We start from the raw sequence: 27,762 nt of genomic DNA, 5'->3' as shown, positions 1-27,762 counted from the left end.
GAACAGTGTTTTAGGCTACAATGCTGAGACTGAAATGCTGTTCTCCTCCCCCAAACATGCAATTGTGCATCTTTGATTTACATCATAAAAATCCTCCATTCTGCATTCATTAATTAGTCGTATCATTTTCTGCCTCTGAAGATGCTCATTAAGCTTTTTGTGAGCAAAGATCCCTGTGTGCTGTGAACACTGGTCTGATGTTCCCCCTAACCAGGGAGCTCATGCATTTCCCAAGGAACAGAAGACACAAAGAGATTAAGCCACAAGCTAGAGACAAAGCCTAACAAATGGCTGAATGAAATAGGGTGGAAATGCCTGGACTCCTCAGACTTATCAGACATCCCTGAGACATTTGCAAAGCAGCGAATGGGGATGGGAGGAAGGGCTGAAGGAAAGGTTGTAGGAGCTGTACAGTATGATGAGATGGAATAAAGGAAAGGTGAAGAGAAACCAGGACCTCTCTGAACACTGCCAGTCAAGACAACCAACTTGTTCCACTCACTTTCAGCCAAATTTCAACTCTGTTTGCGCTCCAGCCATATGTGCCTGTGCAGACATTTCCTGCGTGCATCTGTTCAGCTACCACCAAGAAATCACTTGGCCAAGTCTCTTAATCTCATTAAAGGTTTTCCAGCTCAGCTTGGCAGATCAAGGTGCAGGAGGACACCCAGAGCAGCTGGTGTACCTTGGGTTAACAGTGCCCACCTCTGCGCTCTGGTAGTGCCAGGAACCTCGCAGGGCAGGGAGGGGGTTCTTTCGGCCAGGCTTTGGCTAGGGGGGGGGTCTGCAAGCACTGCACATCTCCTCCATTGGCACAACGCCTTCCTGATCACTGCTGTCCACCTCTGACCTGTCAACAAGATTCTGTCAGCAGTCCTTTCCTGCAGCACACTTTATGACACTGACTGCTCTGTTGACAAAACATCATCAGCAGAAGGCGGCTGGTAAGGCTGCAGAGCAGGGATGCTACCTTGCTTTGCACTGTGCAGTTAGGACTTCCCATGAGGCAAACAGTATCAGCAGAACTTAGAGCAAGCGTCCTCATCTCCCAAAGAAATCAACAGGAACCTGGCTGCTCCGTGATAAGTTTTCATTACTGACTTCTGGCTCTGGAAGGAAAACTGCCAGCTGCAGGGCACCAGTTCCATCCCTTGAACCACCCAAGCTGGAGGTAAGCCCATGGGATCACTCTGACGCACTCCGCCTTTCAGTCCTACCCTTCATGTTCTGTTTGCAGAGGAATACTTAAGGTAAGGCTTCCTATCGAGCAAATCTTGGAGCTGTAGTCAGTTGACCTGAGCACTGTATCTGAGAGCTGGCTGAACCAGCTGCAGACCAGCTCGGTGTTTTTATGGTACCAGACACACCAGGCAGGCACCAAACCCAAGTGAGTCTTGTACACACCCGCAAGTACAGCACTTACAGGAAATCCCTTAATGCCCCTCTCTCCAGTCAGACCTGCTTGCCCCTGTTGGAAATAAAGTAAGTGTCATTAGGAGATGTTTTTCCATTTGACAAGAACACAGTGTCATTTTTTACTAGCGGGATTAAGATGGCTTAATGAAAAACCTTACACTTGGGATAATAAGAAGAAATTCCTCTCCCTTGACATTATCACTTAGAGACAGCAAAAGGGGGTCATGGTTTTCTGTCAAGCATCAGCTCCAAATCCAATCACACTTTGGAGAAGTTTGGTTAAATACAGAGCTGCTCCGCTCAGTACTCTGTCCATAAGATGATTAGCAATTTCTTGAACTTTACAGCAGTCAGTTACATTATAGCAGGAAGGAATTTGGCTGGAGATTTGTTTCTTACAAAGGCAGAGCATTCTTCTCTCTAGTAAAACAGACAGGCTGATGCTGCCCCAGACAGCAAACAGAGCCCAGGACTCCCACAGAGCACTGATTTAATCAGCCTCCTGCTCCACACACACACGTCCCCACGTTAACCCCAGCAGCTACTGATCAAACCCACACACAGTATTTTGGTTGATTTGTTTCTTTTTCCTGCTGTGCTGATTTTCACATTGTTCTCTGTGCTTTCTTTTTTTTTCTTTTTTGGCTAAACTAAAACATTTTGGAATGGTATGCTTTGCTTCGGGATGGAATGAAACGCCATCAAATTCAACATCTTTTTAGTCCCTGTTTTCCTCTGCAGCTCTGGTTTCCCACCCCAGGGCACGCCGGGGCAGGGCAGAACCCCTGACTAGGAGAAGAGCTATAGATTATTTCATGAGAAAGCAGGAGCAGGGCAAGGGGAGGGAAAATTTAAAAGCATCTTTAGAAATCTGTTGATGAAACAGCCACATATTGAAACTGGCTCTTCTCCCCTGAACATAAACAGAAACAAACCCATCCTTTTGTTCCTCAAAAACCATCTAGCTGGCGGCAGCTTTTTGTAGCATTTGCCAAGAAGGGAGAGCTGCTTTGTTACTCTGTCCATCCCACTGCTGCTTTGTAGAACACAAATGGGCCTTGGGCATCTCAAAACATTACTGCGGAGACCTGTGCGATGCACAGCCAGGCAGCACCAGACAAAGGCCCACAGTGACACAGAGAGCGCCAGGAGGAAGCCCAGTTTGTCAGGTGCTCTGAGCATCTTCAAAGGGAAATGCTTGGATTCTGCACGGGAAGGAGCAAGGGCTGTAAAAAAGCACAGGCAAGCAGCAAACCACAGAGAGGAGACATAACAACACACTCGAAATACATAAACAGACTGTTCTCGGTGTCCAGGGGGAACAGAAAAGGATGTTATCAGCTTAAAGGGGATCAAAGGATATTTAGGCTGGATGTTAGAAATACCTTTTATCCCAGGCCCTCAAGAACTGTACCTCTGCAGACTGCCTGCGGATGATGTGACGCATCCCTCACTGGCACTCGTTAAGAATTAGATGAACAGAGACTGATCATGAGTGGCACGCACAAATGTGCCATCGAGGGGATGTGCTCAGACTGCTTCAGGTCTCTTTCTACATCTGTTCTTTCTGAGATTAAGCAGGAAGAATGCATAATAACCTTTTCTCGTACCTCAACAGATATTGCCAGCCCTCCTCTGCTTTTCTTTGCAGCTGCACAGCTCCTCCGCTCTGTGTAAAGCCAGCCCTAATTTGTATCCACCAAACCCCAAATTGCAGCATGTAGTTGTCAAAACCAGCATTCAAATCCACGCTCACAAAAGACAAAAAGCACACAGAACGTCCTACAGAAATTCTGCCAGAAAAAGCGATCAGCTCTGCTTTCCATGCTAGGAAAGAAAGGACAGGAAATAGCATTTTTCTATTTAGCAAAGCATTGTGTATTTGAAAATCTCATTTGTCCCAAAACTAGAAGGAGAGCCACAGTTCTGAATATGTACGAGGAAGGAATGAGATCAGAGTCTCAAGTATTTGTCTGTACTGAATGGACACTGTGCATCACAGCTTTTGTTTCAAAGGAAGTGCAGTAACAGTCTTAGCAATATGACCAACCACGAACTAAAGCACCACGTTAAGGGAATCACTGAGGATGAGCTCTTACCAGTTTCCTGGATGGAAACCAGACACCTTGCCAAATGGCATGCTTTCTTCTTTTCTTTTTAAACTGAAAGTTAGCATTTAATGGTGATGAGCTGTAGTGGCTATCCTGTACTGAAATCTCATCAGCTACAGTTTCACTCTTAATTAGAACCTTAAACTCTAGGCCCAGAAATGCATCAGAGTCTAATCTATTAGTAAAACCAGTTAATGCCCAAAGTGGGTGACCTGCGTAAGATGTTGTCACTTAAAGTGCTCTCTATTTTTCAGGTGATTTCTTATGTGAGAATGGGGACCGAGAACCCATAAAATGGGCAAAGATGCTCAATTGAAAGCATATGTGCTCCATTCTCAGAAATCCCCTCTCCATCGTGCGAAGTCCCTCAGGAGAGAACCAAACATCCCACCTGGGGCTTGCTTGCCTTGCACAGTCTGGACAGAGGAGCATAACCCAGGTATTTCACTAGTTATTCTCAGGAATTCGAAAAGTCATCAAATAGGAGTTAACCAATTTGTATTTGCCTTTCTTAGCTCTTTCAGACACCCCTCTGCTTTTTGGATTGGAAGAGTGAGCAGAAATGAAGGAGAAAAAGAGATGCACATCATCTACAGCTACCTACCTGCAGGCAGTGACCTCCAATGTGATGGTAAAAGTGGCACTTGGAAGGAAATGGAATTTGTTCCCTACTGCTGCAGCACAGGAGCATGCCTATGTAGCCACCAGTGCAGACACTTTTTTTTTAAAACAGGTACCAGCCAACATTTTTCTTATCTCTTTCTTTAATTCTTTGACTCCGTTCCACAGTAGGGTCTTAGCAGTGCTCCACAGTCCATCTGTGCCCACTTGCACAACTTTGCAGATCTAATTGCTGAATGATTGCACCAAGTTCTCAGGTGATTTTGTGTCCCTAGTGCTTCTCAGAGACAATTTCTAAGACCGTGGCCTTTTGGAGAGTAAGCTTGACAGAAACAGCTGTAGGCCGAAGTGCCATCTGAAACCCTTCCTTAAATGCTGGAGTGGGGATCTGACATGTTAGACTTTTCTCTATTATTTCCTAAATTTCACCAGCTTGGAAATAATATTCAAACAGCTCTTCTTGCTACAGGTATTACCATTTGTTGTAGCCCATCGAGGACGGAGGTATAGCAAAGTTTCTAAATAAATTAAGAGCACCTCTTGACCCGGGGAACGGCTTTGGTTCAGGAGAAGTCTGATGAGCTTTTACTGCATTACTCTCACAGATGGAAGAAGTCAGAACATCTAAAAAGTCCACACTAAAGAGCTTTGGTTGGCAGAAGAAGGCTTGCCTCTGCCAGGTTTTACATTCCAGGTATTTATTACCTGTATCTCTTTAGGGAACACCAGACTCTGTGTAAAATCATTCAGGCTTTTATCTGTACAGGAAACCCTCATCTTGTTGCTTTTTTTTTGCAAAAGACTTAGAAACTCTGCATTTAAAATTGGTCATGGCTGCAATCCCATGGAATTTGAAAGGCTCGTATAAATTTCTAAGGCATTCACCCAGATCTTGCTGGGAATCCCTCCACGTACATAAAACCTTACCCTCTCTCCTCGGTCTCCTTTGGAGCCTTTGGGCCCAGGTTGTCCTGGAGAGCCTGGTAAGCCCTGGAAGAGATGCAGGACAAGAAGAAATTACTTTCTATTGTGCATCCATTATGAAGATATAGCCAATACATTTCCCAGTGATCCTCAGCTTCTGTAAACCTTATATACTCATTAAGTGATTGGGCTGGATTCTTGTTTGCCGTCAAGCAACAACAATGGAAGCTTTTTTTGCAGATATCTTGAGCCTTATATTTTCTACATATCCCTCTCTTTAGGTCTTTTAATGAACTGCATGCTACTGATACAACGTTTTGTGAAGGGTCAATGTGACAGGATAGTTCTTGTTCTCAGTGACTGAGAAGAAATTAGCAAATAGATGGTATGGTTAACCTAAAAATCCCCACTGCTTTCCCCCCTCTTCATAATTGCCTCAGTGGGTGGCATGAGTAAGCATACATACCTGAAAATTAATTGGATTGTGCAGTGGAAATTATTTTGAAGCGATTCACTCACCCTAATAAACAATTTTCAAATTAAGCCCAATCTCTCCTAATAATTTTGCTCCCTGGGTTGAGTAAATCTATAAAGCAAGTCACCAATGGTTATGAAGGGCATTGTCTTCGGACTTCTACTAATTGAACTGCTTTGCAAAAATCGATCCAAATTCTTAAAGTACCCACCCAGTGAAGTCACAGTTTTAAACCGGGCAGGAAGAGAACAATATTGTTTGTTTATATTCAGCATGCCAGCTCCACACGACCATATGCAAGATGCTTTTTTCCACCTCAAGTGACTTGAACATCTCCTTGGAGACTGCAGCACAAGGAACCCCAGCTCCACTCCAGGCAGCTGCTGCTTCAAGCTGATTTGTTTAACAACAGCCCCCAGGAGCCACCACCTCTCAGCATCCAGAGAAATGGGTTTTCTAGCACAGCTGCCAGGAACCTCAGCCTGTGGTTACGTGGCTCAACAAAGTCAGGCCTTAGTGTTTCAAGGGGCTGTGGGAGGAACGCTCTTCCAGTTTTAGTGTTCTGAGGGTCTAAAGGAGAAGCACTCTCCCAGCTTCATCTGGGAGGCAGCACTGCTCACCATTAACAAGTTGCTCCTTCCCTGCAGTCAGTCCAACCAGCTCACCACCAACCTCACAGCTTAGCTACACCACCCCTGGGCCCACAAAAGAAGCAGAAATACAAGTGTGATATAGGAGGTTAACTAGGGCTGGCAAACAAGGTAGGGCACAGAGCAAACTTGGCCTTACGTCAAAAAGCAGCGTGAGCAAAGCTCAAGTGTCCATAGGTGACCCCTGCACTTGACAGCTCTCAACATTCGATTTCAGTGCGTGTTTGCACAGGGATGCTCAAAGAACACTGAATTAAACAAGTCTGTTGTTAAAAATAAAAAATTTATAATGTGTGCCGCATGTGAAAAAGCCAGACTCTATTAAAGAACCTATTTATGAATTGTGAATTGCCTTATATTTAATCACGTTAAACTGCAACTGTCATTTTGCTGCCAAATTTCCCACTGTGTTCATATCTATCTGGAGTTTCTCACCGCTCTCCAGAGCATTCACTAATTGAAATGATTCTGCTACACTGGCAAAATTTCACTAACCTGCTCCCATTGCTTCTTCAAAGTGATTAATAAATACACAGTAAAAGTCTCCTTCCTCTAATTTCTAGCAATCCCAAACCTGTCATATCAGGATCTAAGTTACATCCATCGTCTAAATTACTTCACCTTTCCCTCTCTTCTGTTCTCTTCAGTCACTTTTATCTCTTTAGTCAGGTAAGATACCTAATATATTGAAATATTTGATGTCACTGGTTTACCTCTACAGTAAGAAATACTCTTCCCAAACTGGAGTCCTGTTGTATCAGCCAACCACCATCTGGAGCAGTTTGGCTGCTCATTATTTATCATAACCTCCATTCTTTCAACTTGTTTTTTTTCATCCATGCAGCTTCTTTGCCCTTCCATCATAATAAATTCTTTTGAGTGAGTTTACAACCCTCTATAATTATCCTCCCCTCCCCAGTTTTGGTATCAATATCTAATCAATCAAACTGATCGCAATTTGTGATGTTTATACTGAATGGAAAGTGCTATTTCCAGTAAATTAGGATGAAGAAATTCACCTTGGTGAACTGGTGAATTCTCAATAATACATTTTTACTCTTTTATGTGTTCCACAGGAAATGCAGTATTTTTCTGTCACAATGTTAGTAAAGCCCACGTCAAATCCTTTGCATCAACTCAGGCTACGGTGAAATGTTTTGACGCAGTAACAGCAAGATGTGTTGTTATGACTGAGGGAAAACCTGGGAAGTATAAACATTTCAACTTCTCATCCCAGTTCAGTATGAAAAATGGGTATTAAAATCACAGGATTTCATGAGGAACAAGACATTATATCCAAGACCTAGATAGTAATCACCCTCTTTCTGCAATGAGAAGATGCTTTGCACCTACCCCCCAACTCCGCCTCCCAGCCCAAAGCAGGAAAACCCTTACTTGTGATCCAGGGGCTCCAATCGGTCCTGGGGGCCCTTTGGGTCCCGATGCACCTGGTGGTCCTGGTGGGAATCATCAATTGAGACAATCTTAAGGAGATCTTAAATTCCAAACATATGCATTTCCTTTTACTGTACTACTTCATCTTTCAGTGGGTGGCAGCCATTCACTGATCCCAGGACTACAGAACATAAGTACTACATCATACACTGGATTCTTGGACACCCATATCCTAACATCACATCCTTATGCTCTAGGGAAGACCTAAGAGCTCTGGGAGGAAAAGAAGGTGAAGAGAGGCAGGAAGGATGCCAGCAAAGATGCTGCATTTCCATTGTTTAAAATAACAGCCCTGAAGAAATCTTAAGCTAGATCCACGAAACATCAGAGCAGACTGCTGTTTTTGAAATGGAGGAAGTCCTGTAGGTGGTCAGGGAGGTCTGCAAGCCTGCATGAGTCTGTCTCTGGTGCTGATGGACACTAAGGACACAGAGGTTGGATGTAACCAGAACAAGAAGCCAACTGTGGCAAAGCAAAGCACTCTTTTGTTCTTTGCATGCTCACTCCAGTAGCAAAAAACTTCTTTTTAAGTCTGTATCACGGAAGAGTCTGCTTTGCCAGGACATGTTAAACACTGCCTGAACAGGTCAAATTGCTTTATAGTCACAGAACAAATTCATTACTTTTGGAAAAATAATTACATCCCAACTGCAGCTGTTAAATTGTACCTGGAAATGAGAGACAGAATATTTGCTTAGTCTGAATTTAGTAATACTCCTCTCTGCTTTGGTTGTCACAACCCTTGAGATGAAACAATGCAGACATGATATACAAAGTACAGCTGAATTAGCCTCAATCATTAATGCACCATACAAATGCTTAAGCCAGAGAATAAAGGAACTGAAGGATAAATTAAAGGCCCTCATAATGAAAGGAAAAGTCTTTTCTGCAACTGATGGGAGTTCACTCTTAAACATGCATCATACAGGGAAATGCTGATGTCTGCAGGAATATTATCATTTAAGCCACCCATCAGCACTGAGAAACAGAAGATTTACCACTGAATTTTGGTCCTAGATTCTGATCTCAGTTATACTGGTGCAAATCTGGAGTAGCTCAAACCAGCTCCAAAGTCTGCAGAGATATCACTGAGAACAGCTGGTCAGATCCTGCTCAGCAGAGCTCTACAGCAACGAGACAGGGCTGCACCAGCAGTGAGAACAGCTCTGCTCTCACAGAGGAATTCACGGGACAACCCATTCTTAAAGGCACTCTTCAATTATTCCCTTCTCGGGGTGTGTCCTATCAAAGCAGCGAGGAAACATTAGAAGTTTATAGAAAAATCTACCTCTATCAACAGATAAGAACTGGTTACTTCTTGCCATCCTTCCCACTTCTGGACCCATGGCTCCACAGCCCTTCTGCTGAAAACCACCTGCTTTCCCTGCAGGCACCCCACAGCGCACTTCCACTCTCCCTCGGATTCTTTTGCTCCTCTTCCCCATCATTACAACTTCAGAGCTCAACTGAGTGCATTACCTGGGGGTCCCATGGGGCCCGGGGCTCCCCGTGGTCCTGGCAGGCCAGCCATGATGGTATCTATGACGGTGGAGGCCAACTGGGGTTCTCCATCTGTGTTAAGAAGCAGAACAGTCAGTGCCCCTGCAGCAAGAGCTGTCCAGTCCCAGGACTCCTCTCCAAAATCCTCTGGCGCCCGTTGCTGGCGAAGGGCAGGCTGCGCTTCTGGATCTGGACTCAGAAGCAATTGCCTTCTGCTCTCCAAGAGCACAGGCTGTATCCCCCAGATCCCATCCCACCTCTGCTAAGCCCTGAAGAATTGTCCTTTCTGTCCAAAAGCTGGTGTTCCTGCACACCCATACTGTATTGCCTTTGGGATGCTGAAGCAGTTTAAGAGTAGCTCTGCACTGTACAGTATAATTATTTTAGGAATTCAACTGGCCAGCTTGTGCAGGTCTGGGGAACAGGTGGAGATGGGAGCAGAGCAGGGAGAGGGAAGCCATTAGCAGAAACTGGAGGAATGTTATGCTTCTGCACATCTTTCTTAGTCGTCTCCTGTTGGGAGTAAAGCTCGTCAGCCTGTAGCTGTTCACATCTTTGAACCACTGGGCTTACCACTTCAGTTGGTAGCTGAAGAGAAAAAAATACAGCTACATATGAAATAAAAACAACCCCTATTTATTTGTTGCAACACCAAAACCACAACCAACAATGCCGTTCCCTGCGGACCTGCACCGCAGCGTGCCAGCAGTCTGTGGGGTATCTGAGTGGCAGCATCTTTCATCTGAGCATCCCACAACACTACTTGACAGCTGTGGAAACTAAGGCACGAAAATTCCACAACTGGCAAAGACACCAATAACACAAAGCAAGGAAGGGAACCCCCATGTCCTGATGCTATGATGATTCCCAATCCATTCTCCTGACTGGTGCTATAGAACCAACAGCAGGTTTCCTGATGCATCTAACCTGCCTGGAGATCTTGACTCTCGGTCAGCCCTCTGTGAAGTCCACACTTCCCACATCTGGAGGCCACCAAAATGAAGAACGCCCATCTCCTCCTGCCCACGACCTCAAACACACTGGTGTTCCCTTTCACCCATCCCTTTAACTCATTATGCTGAAATTCTGGGGAACTTTTTGCAGGTGTAAAATACTTCAGACGGCTCACTGCTCGACTGATGAGAATATCAAATAGTACCAGGAAGATGGGAAGGATGTTTGTTTTCTCTGCAGGATCCAGCCAAAACAACATACTGTGAAATCTCCAGAAACATTATCAGACACATCACGAAGCCTTTTCGACTTCTGGAGCACTGGCAACAACAGAGAAAACGTTCAATGTCCTTGTTTGAAATCAGCTCCAAGGGAAATGGTGAAATCTTTTTAACTGCCAGGGACGACAGTACACGTCTGCAATGCCTTCCTGGCAGCAGAGCAGCACGAGATCTAACCCAGGTCCCTCTGAGAACCAAATTTCGAGCCTAAAGCCTGAATACAAACAGGTATTTCTTTGACTATTGTTTCCAGACCCATCCATCTTCCCCTCTTCACAGCCCTGAAACAAAACAGCTGAGACTGTTTTCATGTTCAGAAGGGAAGGTACCCAAGTGAAGTGTGTAATCCAATTAATTTGAGTTTTATTTGACCATGTCAAAATCCATCATGGCTTGGGTGGAAGATGAGATTGGGAAATGAGCATCGAAGAGCAACTGCAGTCTTTTGTTTTTAAAGAACAAGCAGCCAACAAAATGAAATGCGCATCCACGGAGAGGAGGAGAGGATAGGCTACAAATGAACTGGGATTTAATTACTGCTGGAGGAAAACCAGGAATAAGCATTTGGGTTACAAAACATTCCTACGAAGTGGTACATTATTACGATGACGGATTTATACCCCGCAAATCCTGACATTAGACCTACTGGACTCAAAGTTATTTATGAAAGGCGATTTGGTGACTGTGACACAGAAGAGAGCAGCGTCTCAGTTCCAGTTCAGTACTCTACACCACGTACCTGATGCATTCATTTGCAAGTGGCAGAGAAGGAAAGCAACGCTGCAGCAGCAGCCCCAGCAGAGGGGCAGGGCAGTCAGCTTCTGGCTCGTATCTCATGTTTCTGACTAAGGGATAAATTCCCCCTTTATAAGCTTGATTTGTTGAGACAGGATGGAAATGAAGTAATCCTGTCCTAATTTCTTTCTGCTACCTGATCTGGAGGGAGACAACTGGGACCAATTTCTTTACCACCGCACTGTGAAACTGTGAGAAAATGTCTCCCCATTTTTGGCTTGTGCCTACTGATAAACATTGCCAACAAGAACTTATTGTGATTAATAAAGGCACATGCATTAACCATGCTCAGGCGGAACTGAACGCTGCAGTATTAATAATAATCCAATACAGCTTTCTCACATCTCTGTGGGTGCACATGCCCATTACCAGGAATATGCTTCCCTCTGCTGTCAGCAGCTGGAATCTTGTGTTTATAGTTTTCAGATGTGCTCCATTAAAAAAGAAAAAAAAAAAGAAAAGGAAAACCTATGCAGGATTTGCAAGGCTAAGCTTTATTGGCTGTTGAGGATCAGCTTTCCACCAACCTGTGGTAGGCAAAATCAGCCAGCACGTAAGGAAAACATTACATTTTGTAAGAAAATGGTCTCAATATTGCATAACTTTACCATGACCATGCAGATGACTTATACTGGCAGACCCGTATTGAGATTTTTTTCTCTTAAACAACAGAACTTGTTATATATTTTGGCCTTACATACCCCATGTCAGTACACCAACAAAGCCAGCTTGTTCCATTTGTCTAACGCAGTCTTTGCTGTACACATCTAGAAGAAATTTCACCTCCACCGAACACTACAGAGCCCTGCCTGTGCCCTGGAAGAAACTGGATGAATTATGTGCCCCATGCACACAAGCCCTGCTGCACGCTTCTGACTCCTGCGCTTTGGTGAGTGGTCATTGTGCAGGAGTTGGCACTGCCTGGCTCACTCACCCACTACTGAAAGCTAAAGGAGGGGCAGAGGTGACCCTGGGAAGTGTGAGTGGGGCAGAGCAACTTTCCTGAATGTTTCAGATGTGGGGTTTGGGATAAAGCTGTCAGTGGCTGGCAGAGGGCATGGCAGCTGCACAAGGTGGAAGGCCTGTGCTGTCTGCTCTGTCCAAGCACCAGTTAGCAGGTAACACTCATTTATTTAATCAGTCCTCTGCTACAGAAAACACCAGGGAGTACAGAGCTTTCTGCTTCTTACATGAGCAGAGTTATAAGTGCAGGAGAAAGAGCTTGTCAGCTCCACCAGTGCCACTCTCTGCAACTGCAGTATTTTAATTTCATACAGGATTAGGCCTTCATTTGGAAACCTCTAGGCTACATCAGCTGCTTAGTTCTCCCCAGAGTAGATAAATGAAGCAGCACATTGCTGAGATAAGTGTCCTGGCTACTCTTCCTTCACCAAGAAATCCACTACAGGTAGGAAAAGTACAGCGCTGCCCCAGGGTGCAGCAGTCACCATTTACTTACAAACCTCATGTCCATACAGGAGCCTGCTGCTGCCCAGTGGTGGCTGAATTAATACAGATATTTATCCACCTGTTTATCTACTTCCCATTTTGGGACAATACAGTGTTTACCCTTCTCACACATTAGCTGGGAAGGCCATGCAATCAGTGTCTTTGCAAGCTGTTAAGCCTATCCATCATCTTGCAGGAGTTTAACTTAAAGAGTGGCTGGAGGAAGGGGGCTGTGGCAGTACCAAAACCATCCTCCGGGATCCTCTGGAATAAAAGACTGAATGCAGAACCCTCTTTGTTAGAAGACTAAGGAATGCAGCAGCTCAATCTACATTTTGTGAAAAGCCTTAGCGTTGAACCACAATTAATTTAATCTTGTCCGTATGATTTAAGTAACTCAATATAAAATAGAGCTGTTAAAGTTCTTTCCAAATTAAAACTACATCTGTTCACTTTCAGGAAAAGGAGTCTGGAGAGAGGAGTGGGTGGAAGGAAAAGGAAGGCTCTAGAAAGCCATCAGACACAGGGAAATTTACTAATCCTTGGCTGTAAGTAATACAACTGCACTTTGAAGCTGGAAGTGAGCAGAGGAGATGGGGAAAAGGCACAGCTGAAGTTTGGGGGAGTGGAGATGGGAGACCAGCAGAGCTGGGGCTCCAGGGGTTTACACGCCAAGCAGAGATACGTTCCGAGTTCTCCTTTATCATTATTAGATGCCAGCAACACAAGACCAGACCAGAAGAAATCCGATCAAGCCTGAATATGACTGCTCAGATAAGAGTGCATGACGTGCCGTTCCAAGGAAGCCTTTTCTTGCCATGCACAACACAAATCAAGTAAATATATCTTTAAAATCACCATAAGCTCAAAGAAACCCTGACCCTCCAGCCATAGGGAAGGGATAAATTACAGTCTTGGTCTGGGCTTTTGAGTCCACAGTTCTGTGTTTTGCATGGATATAGGATGACGTGCCAAAAACACAGGTGGGGAGACATGTCTGCAGGGGCAGGAAAAGAGCTGCATTGAACAGATGTCCTTGTTATGTTATATAATTTCAGAGATGCAAACATTTAGTAGTTGCTCATTTCTGAATATCCCCGAGCCCTGTAGTACTGCAATAGCAGCACCAAGAGGTCTCACAACCGTTCAGTTTCATTGCACCAGCACCTAACTGGCCAGACATGCTGTATTTCTTTAGCCGTGTTTCATCTTGTACAGGAATTTCTAAGGGACCCACACAACAGAGGCAGCTCATCTTGCTGCTTCTAGGGAAGGCAGAGCCCTGGCAGAGCCCAACAGGGAAGGTGGGAAGAAGAGCTGAGCTGCTCTGGGCCTGTCCATTCTGCTGATGTACCAGAAACAAAAATGGAAACAGAGAAAGTAGCTTACTTTCTTTTTCAGCTGTGGGCTGGAGGGAGTAGAGAACCCCTTGCTGGAAGGTAAGAGGGAGGCTCGGGGTGGCAGGTGGCCCTGGAGGACCTGGGGGACCTGGAATCCCGGTTTCTCCTGGAAGTCCTCTCGGTCCTTGAGGTCCCAGCAGCCCTGTGCAGAGGCAGGAGAGGATCTGTTAGTGCACTTGAAGATGTGCTAATGGGTGTAAAAAGCAATAGGAAGCCCATTCGTTCCTGGAAGGAAGAGTCTAGGTAGTAATAATTCCTCAAGGACAGAAGAGAAATGCTACCTGAAAATACTCACCACTGCCAGATGTGATGGAGATGTAAAACATGCAGAGAAAAAAGATAAAGGGATAGCAATTTGGTCTCAGAATTATTTCTGTTAAACAACAGATGCCCTCTCAGCAGGTCCTACCATGGTCTGGGAATATCACAGCATATTCTTGCCCTCCTTGTAAACAGAGAATTTCTGCCCTGAACTTTAACTGTGGGAATCGGGGGAAAAAATATTGAAAATTGGGAAGCTTATTCCCTTTGGCTTTTTCCTATGAAAAGCAAATGGCCTTACTTGGCTCAAAGGTGCTACAAAGCTCAAAAAGTAAAAAAAAAAAACTCTCCCTGAAACTGAGCAAGAAACTAAAGGCAGCTCTTCCCCTCCAGGTACACCTGTATGTCACCTTGCCACCACAAAAGCACAGAAATAGCAACAGAAACCATCAGTCCAGCAGCAAATCAATTCTGCTTCCTTTGGGGCCGGAAAGCTCTTGTTGCAAATGGAGAAACCGAAAGGCAGACACATCTTTGGCAAGACCAGCCATTGACAGTTTGCCAGAAAATGCCAAAAAAGAGTTCAGAGCCGCTCTCGCATTTTAAGGCACTCTCCAAGTTTTAAACCTCTCCTGAGCTCAGATTTACAAGGCACTGCCTTTCAAATGCAGGCAAAGCACAGAGGCTGAGGTCTGGCACCTATCGTGTAGTATCGCCTTCATCAAAAGATTTAGGGGATGTAGAAAGTCTCTGAGCTCGGGAATGGAGTGCACTGTGAAAGAATGGCCTCATAACCTTTTCCCTTAGCATACAATAGCATCATTAGTTTGACATTCTGGCATCTGACAGCTTGACACAAATGATGGAGAAAAAAAGGCAGTTAAAACAGGCACACAGTGAGAGGGTTGAACAGGAAATGCTCTTTTCCAAAGGCTGACAGATTGGAGACTGGTTTTCAGAGCTCCTGAGCAGGATGGGAAAACACGATCCTGCTGTTCTGCTTTCTGGGACAAGTCCTCCCCAGCTCCATAGGAAATCCCAGGGACTGTCACTGCTCTCCATGCAGCTGGTACCCACTCTGAGGGCTGCTGGCTGAGTTCAGTGCTCAGGGGACTTCAAGGAATGGATTTAATATAAACTGAAATCTCAACATTGTGTGCGTCCGATTCTTCTGTGATCTGTTTGCACAGACAGTTTGCACAACGTGAAATATCTCCTGTCATGCCCTGCCCTCCCCTGGGACTTACCTGGTGGCCCCGCTGGGCCCCTCTCCCCTGGCTGTCCCTTCTCTCCTTTTGGTCCTGGTGGTCCTGGAAGACCAGTTGGTCCAACTGGGCCTGGAGGACCAACCTGTCCTGGCAGCCCTGAAGACAACCAGAGAGGAAATCAGTTAGGGATTAAGACACTACTGAGATCAGAAAGTCTTTAGCAACCTAGAAACCAGTGGAGAGGGACTCTGCAAGGGGAAGAAATGCAGCTTTGTGCAGGCTGTACTGGTGGCAAGAGCTGGCCAGCATACGGAGGAGAAGAGCCAGACTGGACCTTGCTTCCCTCTTCTCCTTCTAGTCTTTAAAGAAATGTGTGCATCCCCGTGCACAGGGCCACCTGCAGCAGTCAGCATGATGTGCTCCTCAGCTGGAATGTGCCACTCAGAGCCAACCTGAGTGTGCAGCTGTCCCACCTCAAGGTCTGAACAGCTCCGGGCAGGCTCTGGCTGCTCCCTCATGCTGTCCTTTGCTAGCCTCATCCAGACAGGCACATCAGCTCCATGGTTGTCTCCACATATCAGAATACATAAAATATATCATACGTAAAATATATTGAACAGGCTGCCCAGAGAGCTATGGGTGCCCCATCCCTGGAGGTGTCCAAGGCCAGCCTGACCTGGTGGGGGGCAACCAGCCCATGGCAGGGAGGTTGGAACTGGATGGGCTTTAAGGTCCTTCCAACCCAACCCACTCTACAATATTTGCAAGAGCAAATCAAGCCCTGTTCTCCCCCTTGGTCTGGTTAGCATATACATACCACCCAGAGATTCTGTGTCAAAAATGTTTCCTTGTTTTCTCCTGTTTTCATTTATCTAACGAGTGCACCATGCTGTGAACAAACATTTTTTATCCCCAAGTGAAATGAATGCACCCACATTTTGAAGTAACGAGATGTTATTAATTTATATCAATAGGTAGGATGCTGAGAAAGCCCACCTGGAATACCAGTTATGCAGTAATTACAGCCCCTTGGCATCTCTATCAGTCTATGTAGAGAAGCCTACCTAAGCCTAAGAAAGATGCAGGTAGCATTCATAATCTGGAAGTGACTATTTCTGATGATGTTAAATAAAACCTTAATGTCGCTTCCTCTACGCTGTCAAAACAGTAACAACAATTGGCAATTGTACAGTAAAACAGAAAAACACTGTGCCTTTTGCTCATGAAGGTCAGAGCTGCTTTGGAAAGATATACTTAAATGCTCTGCAAACATCAGTAAAGCCTCTAATACCTTAGAGAGGTGGGCGAGTTATTCTGTCTGCTCAGATTAAGTGGTTAATAGTTACAATAAAGGCATTAACAGAGTCACAGGTTCCTGGTTTCTGGGCTACCAAAGAGCTTTTGAAAGCGGTAGCAGACATGCACTACAAAGCCAGAGGAAGATCTGGCTGAGTTCAAGGTTCAGCACATTCAGATTTCAAGTCTCTGTCTATATTTTACATTCAAGAACAACCCAGCGGAGCACAGATTTGATTCATTTTCAGGCAACATCTTTCCCCATCCCTGGTATGAGGAGACCAGTAGCAGGAGAACCTGTGGTGGGCAGGGAGTGGAGAGGAATGGATGGGCACGAAGAGAAGGAAGAAAAGAAACCAGTGGGCCAGGCAGCACCTCCATGCCGGCCCCTGAGGGAACAGAGCTCCGTACTAAAACACAAGGCTCCCAGGATTTGCAGTGTTCTGGGACAGCCCACTTGGGACACAAAAGCACGTTCCTCTACAGACATTTATCCAAACTGTGTGCGTTTCTCAGAGCAAAGCAGTAATCCCCAATACTACACCCCCTTGAAAGATTCCTCTTCCTTTCTTCATTTTGAGCATCCTGGAGAGACGTCCAAAATATTTTCTGTTACAGCAATGAAATCCACCCATCTCTAATCCACGGTGGAACCCGACAAACTAAAGAAATGGGATTTTCAATGGTTTTGTGTGGGAGTGTATGACTGTACTTTTGTTTTACTCTGTCATCAGCAAAGGTCTAATTTAATTTGAGAACTGAAGCAAGAATTAAGGTAAGACTTTCATTTGGATTGATTTGCTTACCCCACAGGACACAAGCTGCAGACTTTTCTGCAAATAGAAAGAGGGGCTCCTTCAATGGATCGAGGCTGAAATCCCACCTGACACAGTGGGTGCTGCACTTGGCAAGCTCAGGCCAATCAGGAGCCCATTTATCAGAGCAAGACCCTTTGCTTAGAGCATTGTGAACAGCTTCTTCCACTCTACCAGACCCCTCATCACACCTTTACTGCAGCAAACTCTTCCCAGCACGGAGGGAACAGCAGAAACAAGGTTTGCAAGCATAACACACTGTGCTGCTGAGCATGGGTCTAAGCATTTCTTTGCTCATATAAGTCAACCTCAGTTCTTCAGTTCAATCCTTATAAATCAATCCTTTGAGCTTCTGCAGACCAAGAGCAATCATTTGCTGCTAGCATCCTCAATCATGCTGCAGCAGTGGAGCTTTAAAGAAGCTGGCACTTACTTCCCTGAAGGAGGAAAGTGCTAAAGGAAAGGGTGGGAGAAGCAGCACTGGGTAACATGTCAGGCAAATGCTCATACTTGTGACAAATGGCGTTACCAGCATAAAAGAGACAAGTGCAAAAGGGAGAAGAAAGAGGGAAGGATTCAGGGAAAAGAGGGGGAGATGGGAGGAGGAAATACGAGCAGGCCCAATCTGCAGCTGGCATTTCTTAGCTCTGCTGCAGTGACATTGCTTTTAGAAGCCAAAGCCTCTGGAAAGCTTTCATTTCCTAAAACATATGGAAGAAAAACCTACAGGAAAAGAAAAAAAAAAATTTAAACAGGTAGAGGGTGAGCATCCTACTGCTAGAGACCAAATCAGACAGGCAGAGGCCTGGATTTTCTTCCTGGCCCTCTCATTAACCTGCAACGCAACACCTGCTCCCTTTCCTATGGAGACCTCCGAGGTCTCTATACAGACAGGAGCATGTTATTCTCTGTACTGAGTGTATCAAATCAATGCCCTGATAATCGCCAGCAGCTCTCCATGCCCCCAGCAGGCCACACCACTAAGGTAATAATGGTGTGTTCTCCCATCACTCAGCACGTGCCACGTTTGCTCTAGCCGTGTGTCCATCGGTGCCTCTCCCGTAGGCAGCGCGTTCCATCCTTCATGTGCTGGGGGAACAGAACATCTCAGAGATGATAAACCTGGTGGTATGCCTCCCATGATCAAATACAACCCAAAGAAGAAATCCAGCCTCTCTGTACCTGTGAGGCTCTGAATCACTGAGAGCTCGTGGCCACAGGACCTTCCTGCTTTTTTGGGGGGAAATACCACATACAGGTCTGGGCACAGCAACATTTTGTGCTTTAAAAGAGGAAATAGGAGAAACTGTTCACTTACCCTGTGTTATTAGCTGCTCCTCTGCACCTCTGTGTCCTTTAGGCTCTAATTAAAATGGTCAGGGTTAAAAAGAAAAAAAAAAAGGATAAGAAAGATTAGGTCTCTTGCTGCCAACTGGCTCGGCTAGAGTATATATATTTTCTTAATTCTCAGTAAAATGCATCCTGTTGATTAACAAGCTGATCAGAAAGGCCAGCAGTACAGCTGTCTCAACAGCTCTGAGTGCTTTTAAATGATTGTCTATTCTCAGCCCTGTCACTCACAAAAGAAACATCCACCCTAACAAACAGTAGCAAGTTTTCCTGGACCTCAGCCTGGAGAGGCATCAGCCAACTCAGAGCTGTAAGGTCATCCAGAAACATTCGAAGCATCCGGTCCCTATCACCCACCTCTGTGTTAGGTACCAACATCCTGCCCTTAGTTCATCGGGTTTAGAAACTTGGCAGCATGCAAGCTGGGATGTGGATTTGCTTTGGCTGAAAGAGGAGAAGTGGGGCAGAATAGGCAGTAAGTCACAAAAAACTCTGAGGAAGGTGATGGGAGGGACAGAAGTTTGGCTTTCCTCAGCCTCAAATCAGACAGGGGACTCGAGTTTGACTTCTACCTAATCCACAATGACACTTGTTGAAAGACCTCCTGAGGTCTGCAATTGCTGCAAGGGAACCAGGGGCTAACTTTAAGCAACAAGTCACAGAACCATGTTGAAATCACACAAAATGGGCAGTCCCCATTGTCCCAAACCAACTGCATTAAATTCCCTACATTTCACTGAAATCCACAGTGCGTTTTTTGGCTGGCTTTGAATTATAGATGCAAACTGATGTGGGGAGGGAAGGGAGCCAAGTGTGAACCCTGATCCATGGAACGTCCCCAGAGCTCTTTAGGAAAGCATGCAGAGCTCAGCTGGGGCATTGAGGAGGCAATCACATGTCAATAAGCAACTTAACTGATAACTTCTAATTGCTGAAAGACATCGTACTGACCTGAAATGGCCCAGTGCTTGCCTGATTGCCAGTTACTATGCTAGAGTTGTTATTCCACACTAGGTTAAATAAATCAAGGCTAGAAAAATGAAGGGTGACAATGAGTAACAGCCACACCTGGTAGCAAGCAGGCAGCTGTGCCCCCAGCGTGGGAGCCTGGCTGATGACACCGAGCACTCGTGTATGCCTCAGACAACAACATCCTGTTTTGGGAGATGCTCTCCAGCTAACTAACTCCTGGATTTACTGCTGGGTGGAGGGTGCTGATACCGGGCCATGGAGTCAACCTGATGCAAGTGTTACAAGAGGTTGTCCTACTTAAGAGCACTGCCAAATGTCTGGGAGAACAGCAACCAGTGCTCCCTGCTGAGCAGGTTATCATGTGTACAGAGCCTCAGAGAGGAGAAGACAATGAGTGGAAGGGACAGAGTTGTCTGTACATTTGCTACATTCGCTTTAGCACAACGAAGTGCAGGTGCAGAGATACAACAACAGCAAAAATAAATGACATGGAGAAGGCAGAACGAGCACATAACGGACACTGGGGGAAACTGCTGTAATTCAGTTCCTGGCAGCCGTCAGCGTGGTTCTGAAAATACTTTGCAGAACATATTGTTAGCGAACCTCCCTCCATGTTGTGGCATCCTGTCAAATTATAAACATGGACGACATCTGGTCTATGTTGGTTGCTCCAAGTCGGCTGCAGTCGTGAAGTGCTGCCATAATAAACTGCTCTGAGAAAACAAAGGGGAATAAAACGAAAGAAAAAAAGGAAAGTAGGCCCTATAGAGGATAAAGAACAGCTCTGGGAGCAAGCGAAGCAACTGACAGACAGGGCTTTGGAAGCAGAGAGCGGGGATCTTGAATTGAGAGTGCCAAGGTCAAGGAAATTCAATGCGGAGTGATCTGTCTCGCCAAGTGGGCTCAGAGGGGATTTCTTGTAAGTGTATTTTTTTTTCATGCCACAAGAGGGATCATAAAACAGCTCACTGTGTTTATGGTAAATTTAAAAAATATAATGCAGAATGCAACTGATGTCGATATTCATGGGAAAGTTGTTCCTCCTAATAAAACCAAGAATTACCCCTGCTGTAGTCCTCTACCTCCCCACACCACTCCTGATAGGAAAACACCACATTTAGCTCAATAGGGGAACACAAATGGCCCCCTGGCACTCCAATGCAATGGCTCTCTGGAGTTTCCTCGGGAATGTTTCAAGCTATCCAGGCCTCCAGATCCACACAGATACAGGCAATATTAAACCTTTAGAATGAACAACCCCTGGTTTGGAGGAACTATGGCTCTGGAGCTAAATAAAGCTCGTTCTGACCCTAACGCCAAGACTAAACTCTTGAACTGCCTCTCCTGCTGAGCACAATCCCACCTTGCAGCAAGCACTTGCAGCCCCCCAAAGCTACAGTGTCCCCACTGAGGGTACAAAGCAGACAGGGAGCCTGCCTGCTCCACATTCACCCCACAGCATCAGCAAACATGCCCACAAGTAAGCAAAGAATTGCCCATCTGAAAACCTTAGCCCCCTTCTTTACAGAGCAGAGGGAAGGAACTGCCAGAGTTTCCCTTCAACCTCCTTCCCGTGAAGCTCTCAATGCTAAGTCAGCTTGGCTTGGCCTTTTGTGTTTGTAAGACACCCTACAGGTTCCATATATGTAGGCAGAGTGATTCAATGGAGAGCAGGCCGTGCTTACCAACAGGTCCCACTGTTTTCCTCAGGACAGTCCCGGGATTTAGCAGGGGAAAGGCATCTGGCAGCAAGTCGTCGTACCAGGTGGCCGTGGTCCCGGTGATGGGCAGGTTGTTTTCCAGTGGTGGGCTTCGTTCCGCAGCTTCAAGCAGAAGGATCTAGACAGGAGACAGAGGGAAGGCAGACAAGGTCAGTGGGATGGTTTCATACACAATCTCAACCCCAAGAGCTCTTGAAACTCCTCTCCTTGCCAGCAGGAGCTGCAGATAACTGTACCATAGACCACAGGGGTTTTAGTGTTGAAGACCTACTGGTTTTTGAGAAAGAGGAGGTAATTAGCTTGGAAATTAGCTGTGCCATGTTGCAGGAGGGTCCAGTGCAGCGCTGCATGCCCTCTTTATAGAGGGACTCGCTGCTGGCAGACATTCAGCCTCAGTGAGACTGTCTCCCTGGTGAGGAACAGGAACCAGGGAGCAGAGCTGGGGTGAGGATACAGCTTTTCACTGCTAGGCTGAAATCACGTTAGAAATCACCGAGAGCCAATACCGTGCAAAGGGCTGTGGGATGCCCCAGGTGACAGACTGCGGTGCCTGGGGCAACTACTGGCTGCAAGTCAAAGGACAAAAGATTATTTAATTAAAGACGAGAGATAACACAATGGTTTTAAAGAGCTGAAGTGATTTAATTTTGGAGCAAATAAAAAAGAAGCAATTTCCTCAAAAAGCTCTGCATAGCAGTAGGAGAGCATTATTAAAACTCACAACTGCTTCTATACTTTGTAAACACACCATCTTCAAATAAATCCCCATCCCAGTGTACATCCCTGAGCTGTTTGAGCCATTCATAACCTAAGCTCCTTGGCCAAGTGATCTAGTTTGCCCTGTATGATTCTGACTGCACTTCCCCTCCACTGGTGGCCCACATGAAACTGCAAAAAGCTTAAACGTCGTAGAATCATAAAGGTTGGAAAGGACCACTACGACCCTCTAGTCCAACCATCAACCCATCACCACTGTGCCCACTAAACCACATCCCTGAATATCCACGAGGAGTGGAGGGATGGAGGATCCAAGTGGACACTGCCCACTGACAAACTCAGTTAAAGCGAAGCCCGGGGGAATGCTCACTGCAATTTGTAATCAAGATTTTCAGTTAGAGTTTTCATATTTTTATAAAATAGTTTCTCTGTTTTAATCTAAATGCTCCTTCCCCCTGCCTTCCAAACCAGTTGCACATGAGTTTTACCCCACGTGCTAGGCAGAAGCTGCTCAGGAAAGCCAAGGGCAGAGCCGCTTGCCCTGTGAGGCAGCCAAGGAGCTGTGCTTGGGATGCATAACCACAGCCCTGCACTCACCTGGCAAAGCCCAGGAGGGACACAAGGTGCCCACTGGGCAGGAGCAGGGCTGAGGTTTCCAGAACAAGAGTTTTGATCCAAGCACTCAGCACCCCCAGCAAACTCTACACCAGAAAACGGTTTGAGGAGTGTAACACTGTGATTCGTTATAGCACCAGTTCCTCCTGTTTGGAAACCACCTAACCCAATACTGGTTTACGGGTAGGGGAAATGAAAGAGGATACGGCTCAAACTTTCCACTAAATCCCTAGAAGTTTTAGTTTTTACATGCTGCATTTGTCTTTACATAATGAAGTCACACTGCTATTATAAATGAGAGTGACTTGGCTCCACTCATTTGTTTTTAACTTGCAATTATTACGGGGTTTATCACTTATTCATTACAAGGCCTGGTGAGAGCCAGAATTACAGCAATGCCAGAAATGATGAACTTCCTGCAGAATGCACTGGCCTGACAGGACTGAATCAGAAACTAATTAAACTGGGAGCTAGCTTAAGTGCAGGGGAACTGAACCTCAGCTGTTGCAAACAAGGGAAACTCCTCCTTTGTTGCATTGTTCCTGGGTCCAGAGCCTTACTTTAATAGTAATAAAAAAGCAAAAAGGAATCAGGCCACCGTGAGCCCTACTTCTATCCAACAGCTTCTCTGATGCCAGGCAAGAAGGGAATCGGTTCCGTATGCCTTGTACACTTCTGTGCTCCTGCCCTGTAATTTGTCAGGCTGAAGGAAATATGCCATCAGTTCAACAAACACTCAAGCATGTGCCTTGCCACGATCGGGCTTAATTCCCATTGACGTGGGGCTCAAGTGAGCACTGAAGGCATTCTCTGAATCAGTTTATACTGTTATATTATCCTCTTGCTTCCCCAGCAAAATACCTGGATAACATTGCCAAAGCGGACTCAGCAATAGAGGCAAAACCAATCCTTGTGGTGGTGAACTAGAGGGACCAGAGCCAGGCCAGGGTTTGGATGCTCCTGCGGTGGCAAGAGGCTGATGGGCTGCGTTGGGCACTGTTCTGCCATGGCCCAAGGGTGCTGCAGGGTGAGGTAACAGAAAATCCATGGCAGCAATGGTCAGAGAGCAGCAAAATGCTGGGGCTGTGGCCCTGGGGCGATGTGAGCAGAGCTAGCACAGCCCAGCCACAGGAATGCCTCCAAGTCATTTTTATTGGTGATAATAAAAACGTGTTACCACATAATCAACACTAAACAGTGGCAACGGTATCCTTTTCATTAAAAAAACATGTTTCAAATGAGCGCATAGCTGATAAACGCTGTAGAAAATTTAAAAGCATGCACGGAATAATCTAGTGTGCACTTTTATAGATTGGCTGAGCGTACTTCATGGTCACCAGGGCTTGAGCCATGGTAACGAGCTTATTTTCCCAGGGCACAAAATGACAGAGGTTGGGAAGCCTCAGGACTTGAAATTTCTGAGAAAATCGAGTTTTTATGATTAGGCCTGAAAACGTGTCCAAGAGATGTAAAAGAGAAAGAGGAGAGCTTTCACATCCGTGAGATCCAGAGAGCCAAAGTGAAGGAGGGAAAGCACGAGGGATTTAGTCACATTCACAAAGTGCATACACACTTTTCTCAGCGAAGAGCGTCCTTCTGTAAGCTAGCACAGCACGCAGCACAAACCGGGTCCTTACGAGAGCACTGGAGACGTTCATCTATTATCTGTCACGTTCTGTTTTTCTTAAAGCTGCCACTGCCCTAGTCAAGGGACTCAAGGAGAATTCCCACTTTCATTAAACAAAAAAAAGTAAGTTTCTAGTCCTCTGAGTAAACTGCTGGAAAATGATACCACAGGGGCTCACGGCCAGAAAGCAAATGAGCAAAATGTGCAATGGATTAGAGTCTCCGCATTAAAGGCTGGGTAATTTCTAGTCAGTACAGTTGAGGGAGAGAGGAGGGTGGCACAGAGCGAAGGGTGGGAATGCTCACTGCAGGCAGTGCCCACCTCTCATCACCACCCGCGACGTAAAGGCTGTGAGGAAAATAAAGGAGCAGAAAACAGCGCAATCAGCCCACGTGAAGGAAACGTGTTGATGCCATGGATCACATTGGTCACATAGCCAAGCGGAAGGCACAGAGATGGTGCAAAGGGCGGCACCTGGGCTTGCTCCTGGTGGTGGCAGGAGGGCAGACTGCTGCTCGAGATGTGGAGACCTTTCCTCCCAGCTTGCAGGTACAGAAACAAAAAGTCAAATCGGAGTCCAAATGGATGTGCTGAACCAGAACCTCTGGCAAGAGAGGTCCCACCAGCACCAGGGCCTGCCTCTGCCTTCCAGACCCCACGTTCCATGTGATCAAGCCAGGCTGGGAGCTGGGAGGACGGGAGTGCTGGGTCTGCCTGCTGCCAGCACCGCAGCGGGAGCAGGAGCCGGAGCAGGCCTGCCACAGTGCCTGGCCAAGCGGCTTGCAGGCTGTGCTGGGGGCAGGGGTGATGGCTGTGAGGTCTCTGCAGGTCCCACCAGGCCCCAGGCTCACCTCAGCAGCTCCTGGCACTTGCTGTCCTCCCACGGCATGAGGCCTGGCTCTCCTCGGTGCGGCCTGCTCACATCGGGGCCCTTGGTGGGACATTTGCACTCCGTGCCTGAAGCTCGGTCCCAGCTTGCTCAAGCCGGCTCCCCCTTTTCCATTTGCCAGCATAAACTTTCTAAACTTCAGACACATACCACATCTCTTGCGTCAGATCAAAAGCTGAGCCCGGGGACAATGGAAATGGGAGGAAGGTTTTCATCTTCTTGAGATGGTCAGCATCAGAGGATTTTTTTTTTTTTTGGCTTACAGTGGCTTTCAAGAACTCTATTTTGGTTGTTTGCACACATCAAAAGAAGATTTCACAAAAACAGCCTCCTCCCATCATCTGCCCTCTGCTCGCATTCCTGATGTCCTGTAACTACTAGGTGCTAGAAACAAGGGAAGAACGGCCGGGCTTCCAGCGATTTCAAAATGGATAGAATGGGGTTCAGAATGCTTTTCTTTGGATAAAAACCCATGGAAATGCAGGGGGGATCATTCGACATAATCCAGATGGATATTATTAATAAATAAACAGGGGATATTTGCTCTCTTGAAGCATTGACAGAATGAACTCCCCTCCATTCCTTCCTGAAAAGGAGGGAAAGAAACTGCACAAATCTAGCTCATCAGCTAAAAATTCCAGTGTAAAATAAGATTCCCTTGATCTCGTAAAGACACGAGCTGATTAATAATGGTAATTGCATAACTTGTTGGATGTATCTTTCTTTCTAGCAAATTATTTGGCAAAATGCAAGAAGTTTTTAATCACTCATTCAGACACAGAGCTAAACAGGGAGCTTTACAAGATTTGATGGTGAATGGTATCTCTCGTAGTGTCATGAGACCTGTGAACATAAAGCTCCAATACTGACACAGTTGTTTGGTTTCAAAAGCCAAAAGACATTCAGAAAGTGTCCGCTACAACTTGATGGACCGGGTACCCAGAGTGTTGGGGTGACTTCATCTTTACAGCATCTTAGAAGCTACAGCCAAAGGAGACAAGATAATTAGTGAATGGAGATTTCATCATATTGATAAATTAGGTCATGACCAATAGATGATGTTATTGTACTGACCCAACATAGACCAAAAGATAAAGTTTATGTCATCAGCTATTGCTGATGGAAGACAAAAAAAAAAAGGCTTCTGCCAATCCGTAGGTAACACAGCCCAAGCTCTTTCTGCAAAGGTATGTGGTTTCTTTGTACAGTTCTACAGGATATCCAAAAAAAGAGGTGGCAAAAAGTGACTGTCATCAGCAGGCTGTGAGGGAGGCAGCAGAGAAAGCACAAAAGCATGGGCCGACCTACTACATGAAATTCATGCAAAGTTCAGCAGATCATCAGACCACTGGGGCTTTGCCTGAGAGAGCAACAGCTAGGCAAGACTGCCACTCCCTCACTGTGACGCTGCACTCAGAGGCACCTGGGGAACTTAGAATCATTAAGAATCATCGTTAAGGTTAGAAAGACCAATAAGATCACTTAGTCCGTCAACCATCAGCCTATGCGTGTGATCGTTTTAGACCGCTCGGTGCCACATCCACCCCATTCTTGAAAACCTCCAGGGCTGGTGACCCCACCACCTCCTTGAGCAGCCCGCTCCAATGCCTCACCAGCTTATCTGCTCTTGTGAGAGGTTGGAGATTTACCTTTGCCTGGCACCCCTGCGTTTTAGAGCCAGGGAAAGAAGCGGGATGTGGAAAGGATCCAGCAGTCCTCACAATGCCGTGGTAAGAGCTCGCTGCAGAGCGAAGTGCACAGAGGAGCTCAGAGTGAAATCAGACTCCCCACCATTACTTTAAAACACCTGATAAAAATAAACCGGAGCTATAACCTTCCACTCTCAAAATCACATCATTACTCTCTGCCCAATTTATTGCTCGTCACCTGCTGGGGATGTAGCAGTGCTACGGACATGGAGCCAGGCCAGCCTGAGATGAAGTCAGTCCTGAGAAAGTAACATCTGTTCCCAGCAATGGCTTTGAGATCAGCTCTGCTTCCCATCAGGTGAGAAGCACTCAGCTCTGATCGAGACATTCACATCAGCCAGCTCCAGTCGGCTGAGATGCCTTCTGTGCTCCTCTCCTGCCCTGGGCTCTGGATGAGGAGCTGCAAAAAGAGAGCAGCACAGCTGGAAAAATGAGAGGCGTCATCCTTTACTGGTCAGGAAAAAGGACCCCAAGTCACTTCTCGGATCCTATTTTCCTCGTGGAGCTCCACCAGAATTTATGAGAGCTGAGTGGAAGTTTAATCCTGTGCC

General features: G+C 46.1%; 1 protein-coding gene across 22 annotated transcripts in view; it reads right to left on the bottom strand.

Moving 5' to 3' along the window:
- Positions 1–27,762, bottom strand: part of COL26A1 (collagen type XXVI alpha 1 chain) — a 194,714-nt gene that overhangs the window by 5,071 nt on the left and 161,881 nt on the right. For 19 of the 22 annotated variants that reach the window (XM_021415813.1, XM_021415817.1, XM_021415812.1 and 16 more), the window contains 8 exons: positions 21,619–21,772; positions 18,930–18,974; positions 15,540–15,656; positions 14,021–14,173; positions 9,132–9,224; positions 7,593–7,654; positions 5,076–5,138; positions 1,424–1,468 (listed from right to left, as the gene is read on the bottom strand). In XM_021415813.1, coding sequence (XP_021271488.1) covers positions 1,424–1,468; positions 5,076–5,138; positions 7,593–7,654; positions 9,132–9,224; positions 14,021–14,173; positions 15,540–15,656; positions 18,930–18,974; positions 21,619–21,772 — 732 coding nt within the window. The remainder of the gene's footprint in view (positions 1–1,423; positions 1,469–5,075; positions 5,139–7,592; positions 7,655–9,131; positions 9,225–14,020; positions 14,174–15,539; positions 15,657–18,929; positions 18,975–21,618; positions 21,773–27,762) is intronic. The other 3 variants (XM_021415809.1, XM_021415806.1, XM_021415816.1) reach the window with 1 other exon arrangement.

The sequence above is a fragment of the Numida meleagris genome, chromosome 18, assembly GCF_002078875.1.
Source record: "Numida meleagris isolate 19003 breed g44 Domestic line chromosome 18, NumMel1.0, whole genome shotgun sequence".
Lineage (NCBI taxonomy): Eukaryota > Metazoa > Chordata > Aves > Galliformes > Numididae > Numida > Numida meleagris.
This window is presented reverse-complemented; position numbering and strand designations above follow the sequence as displayed.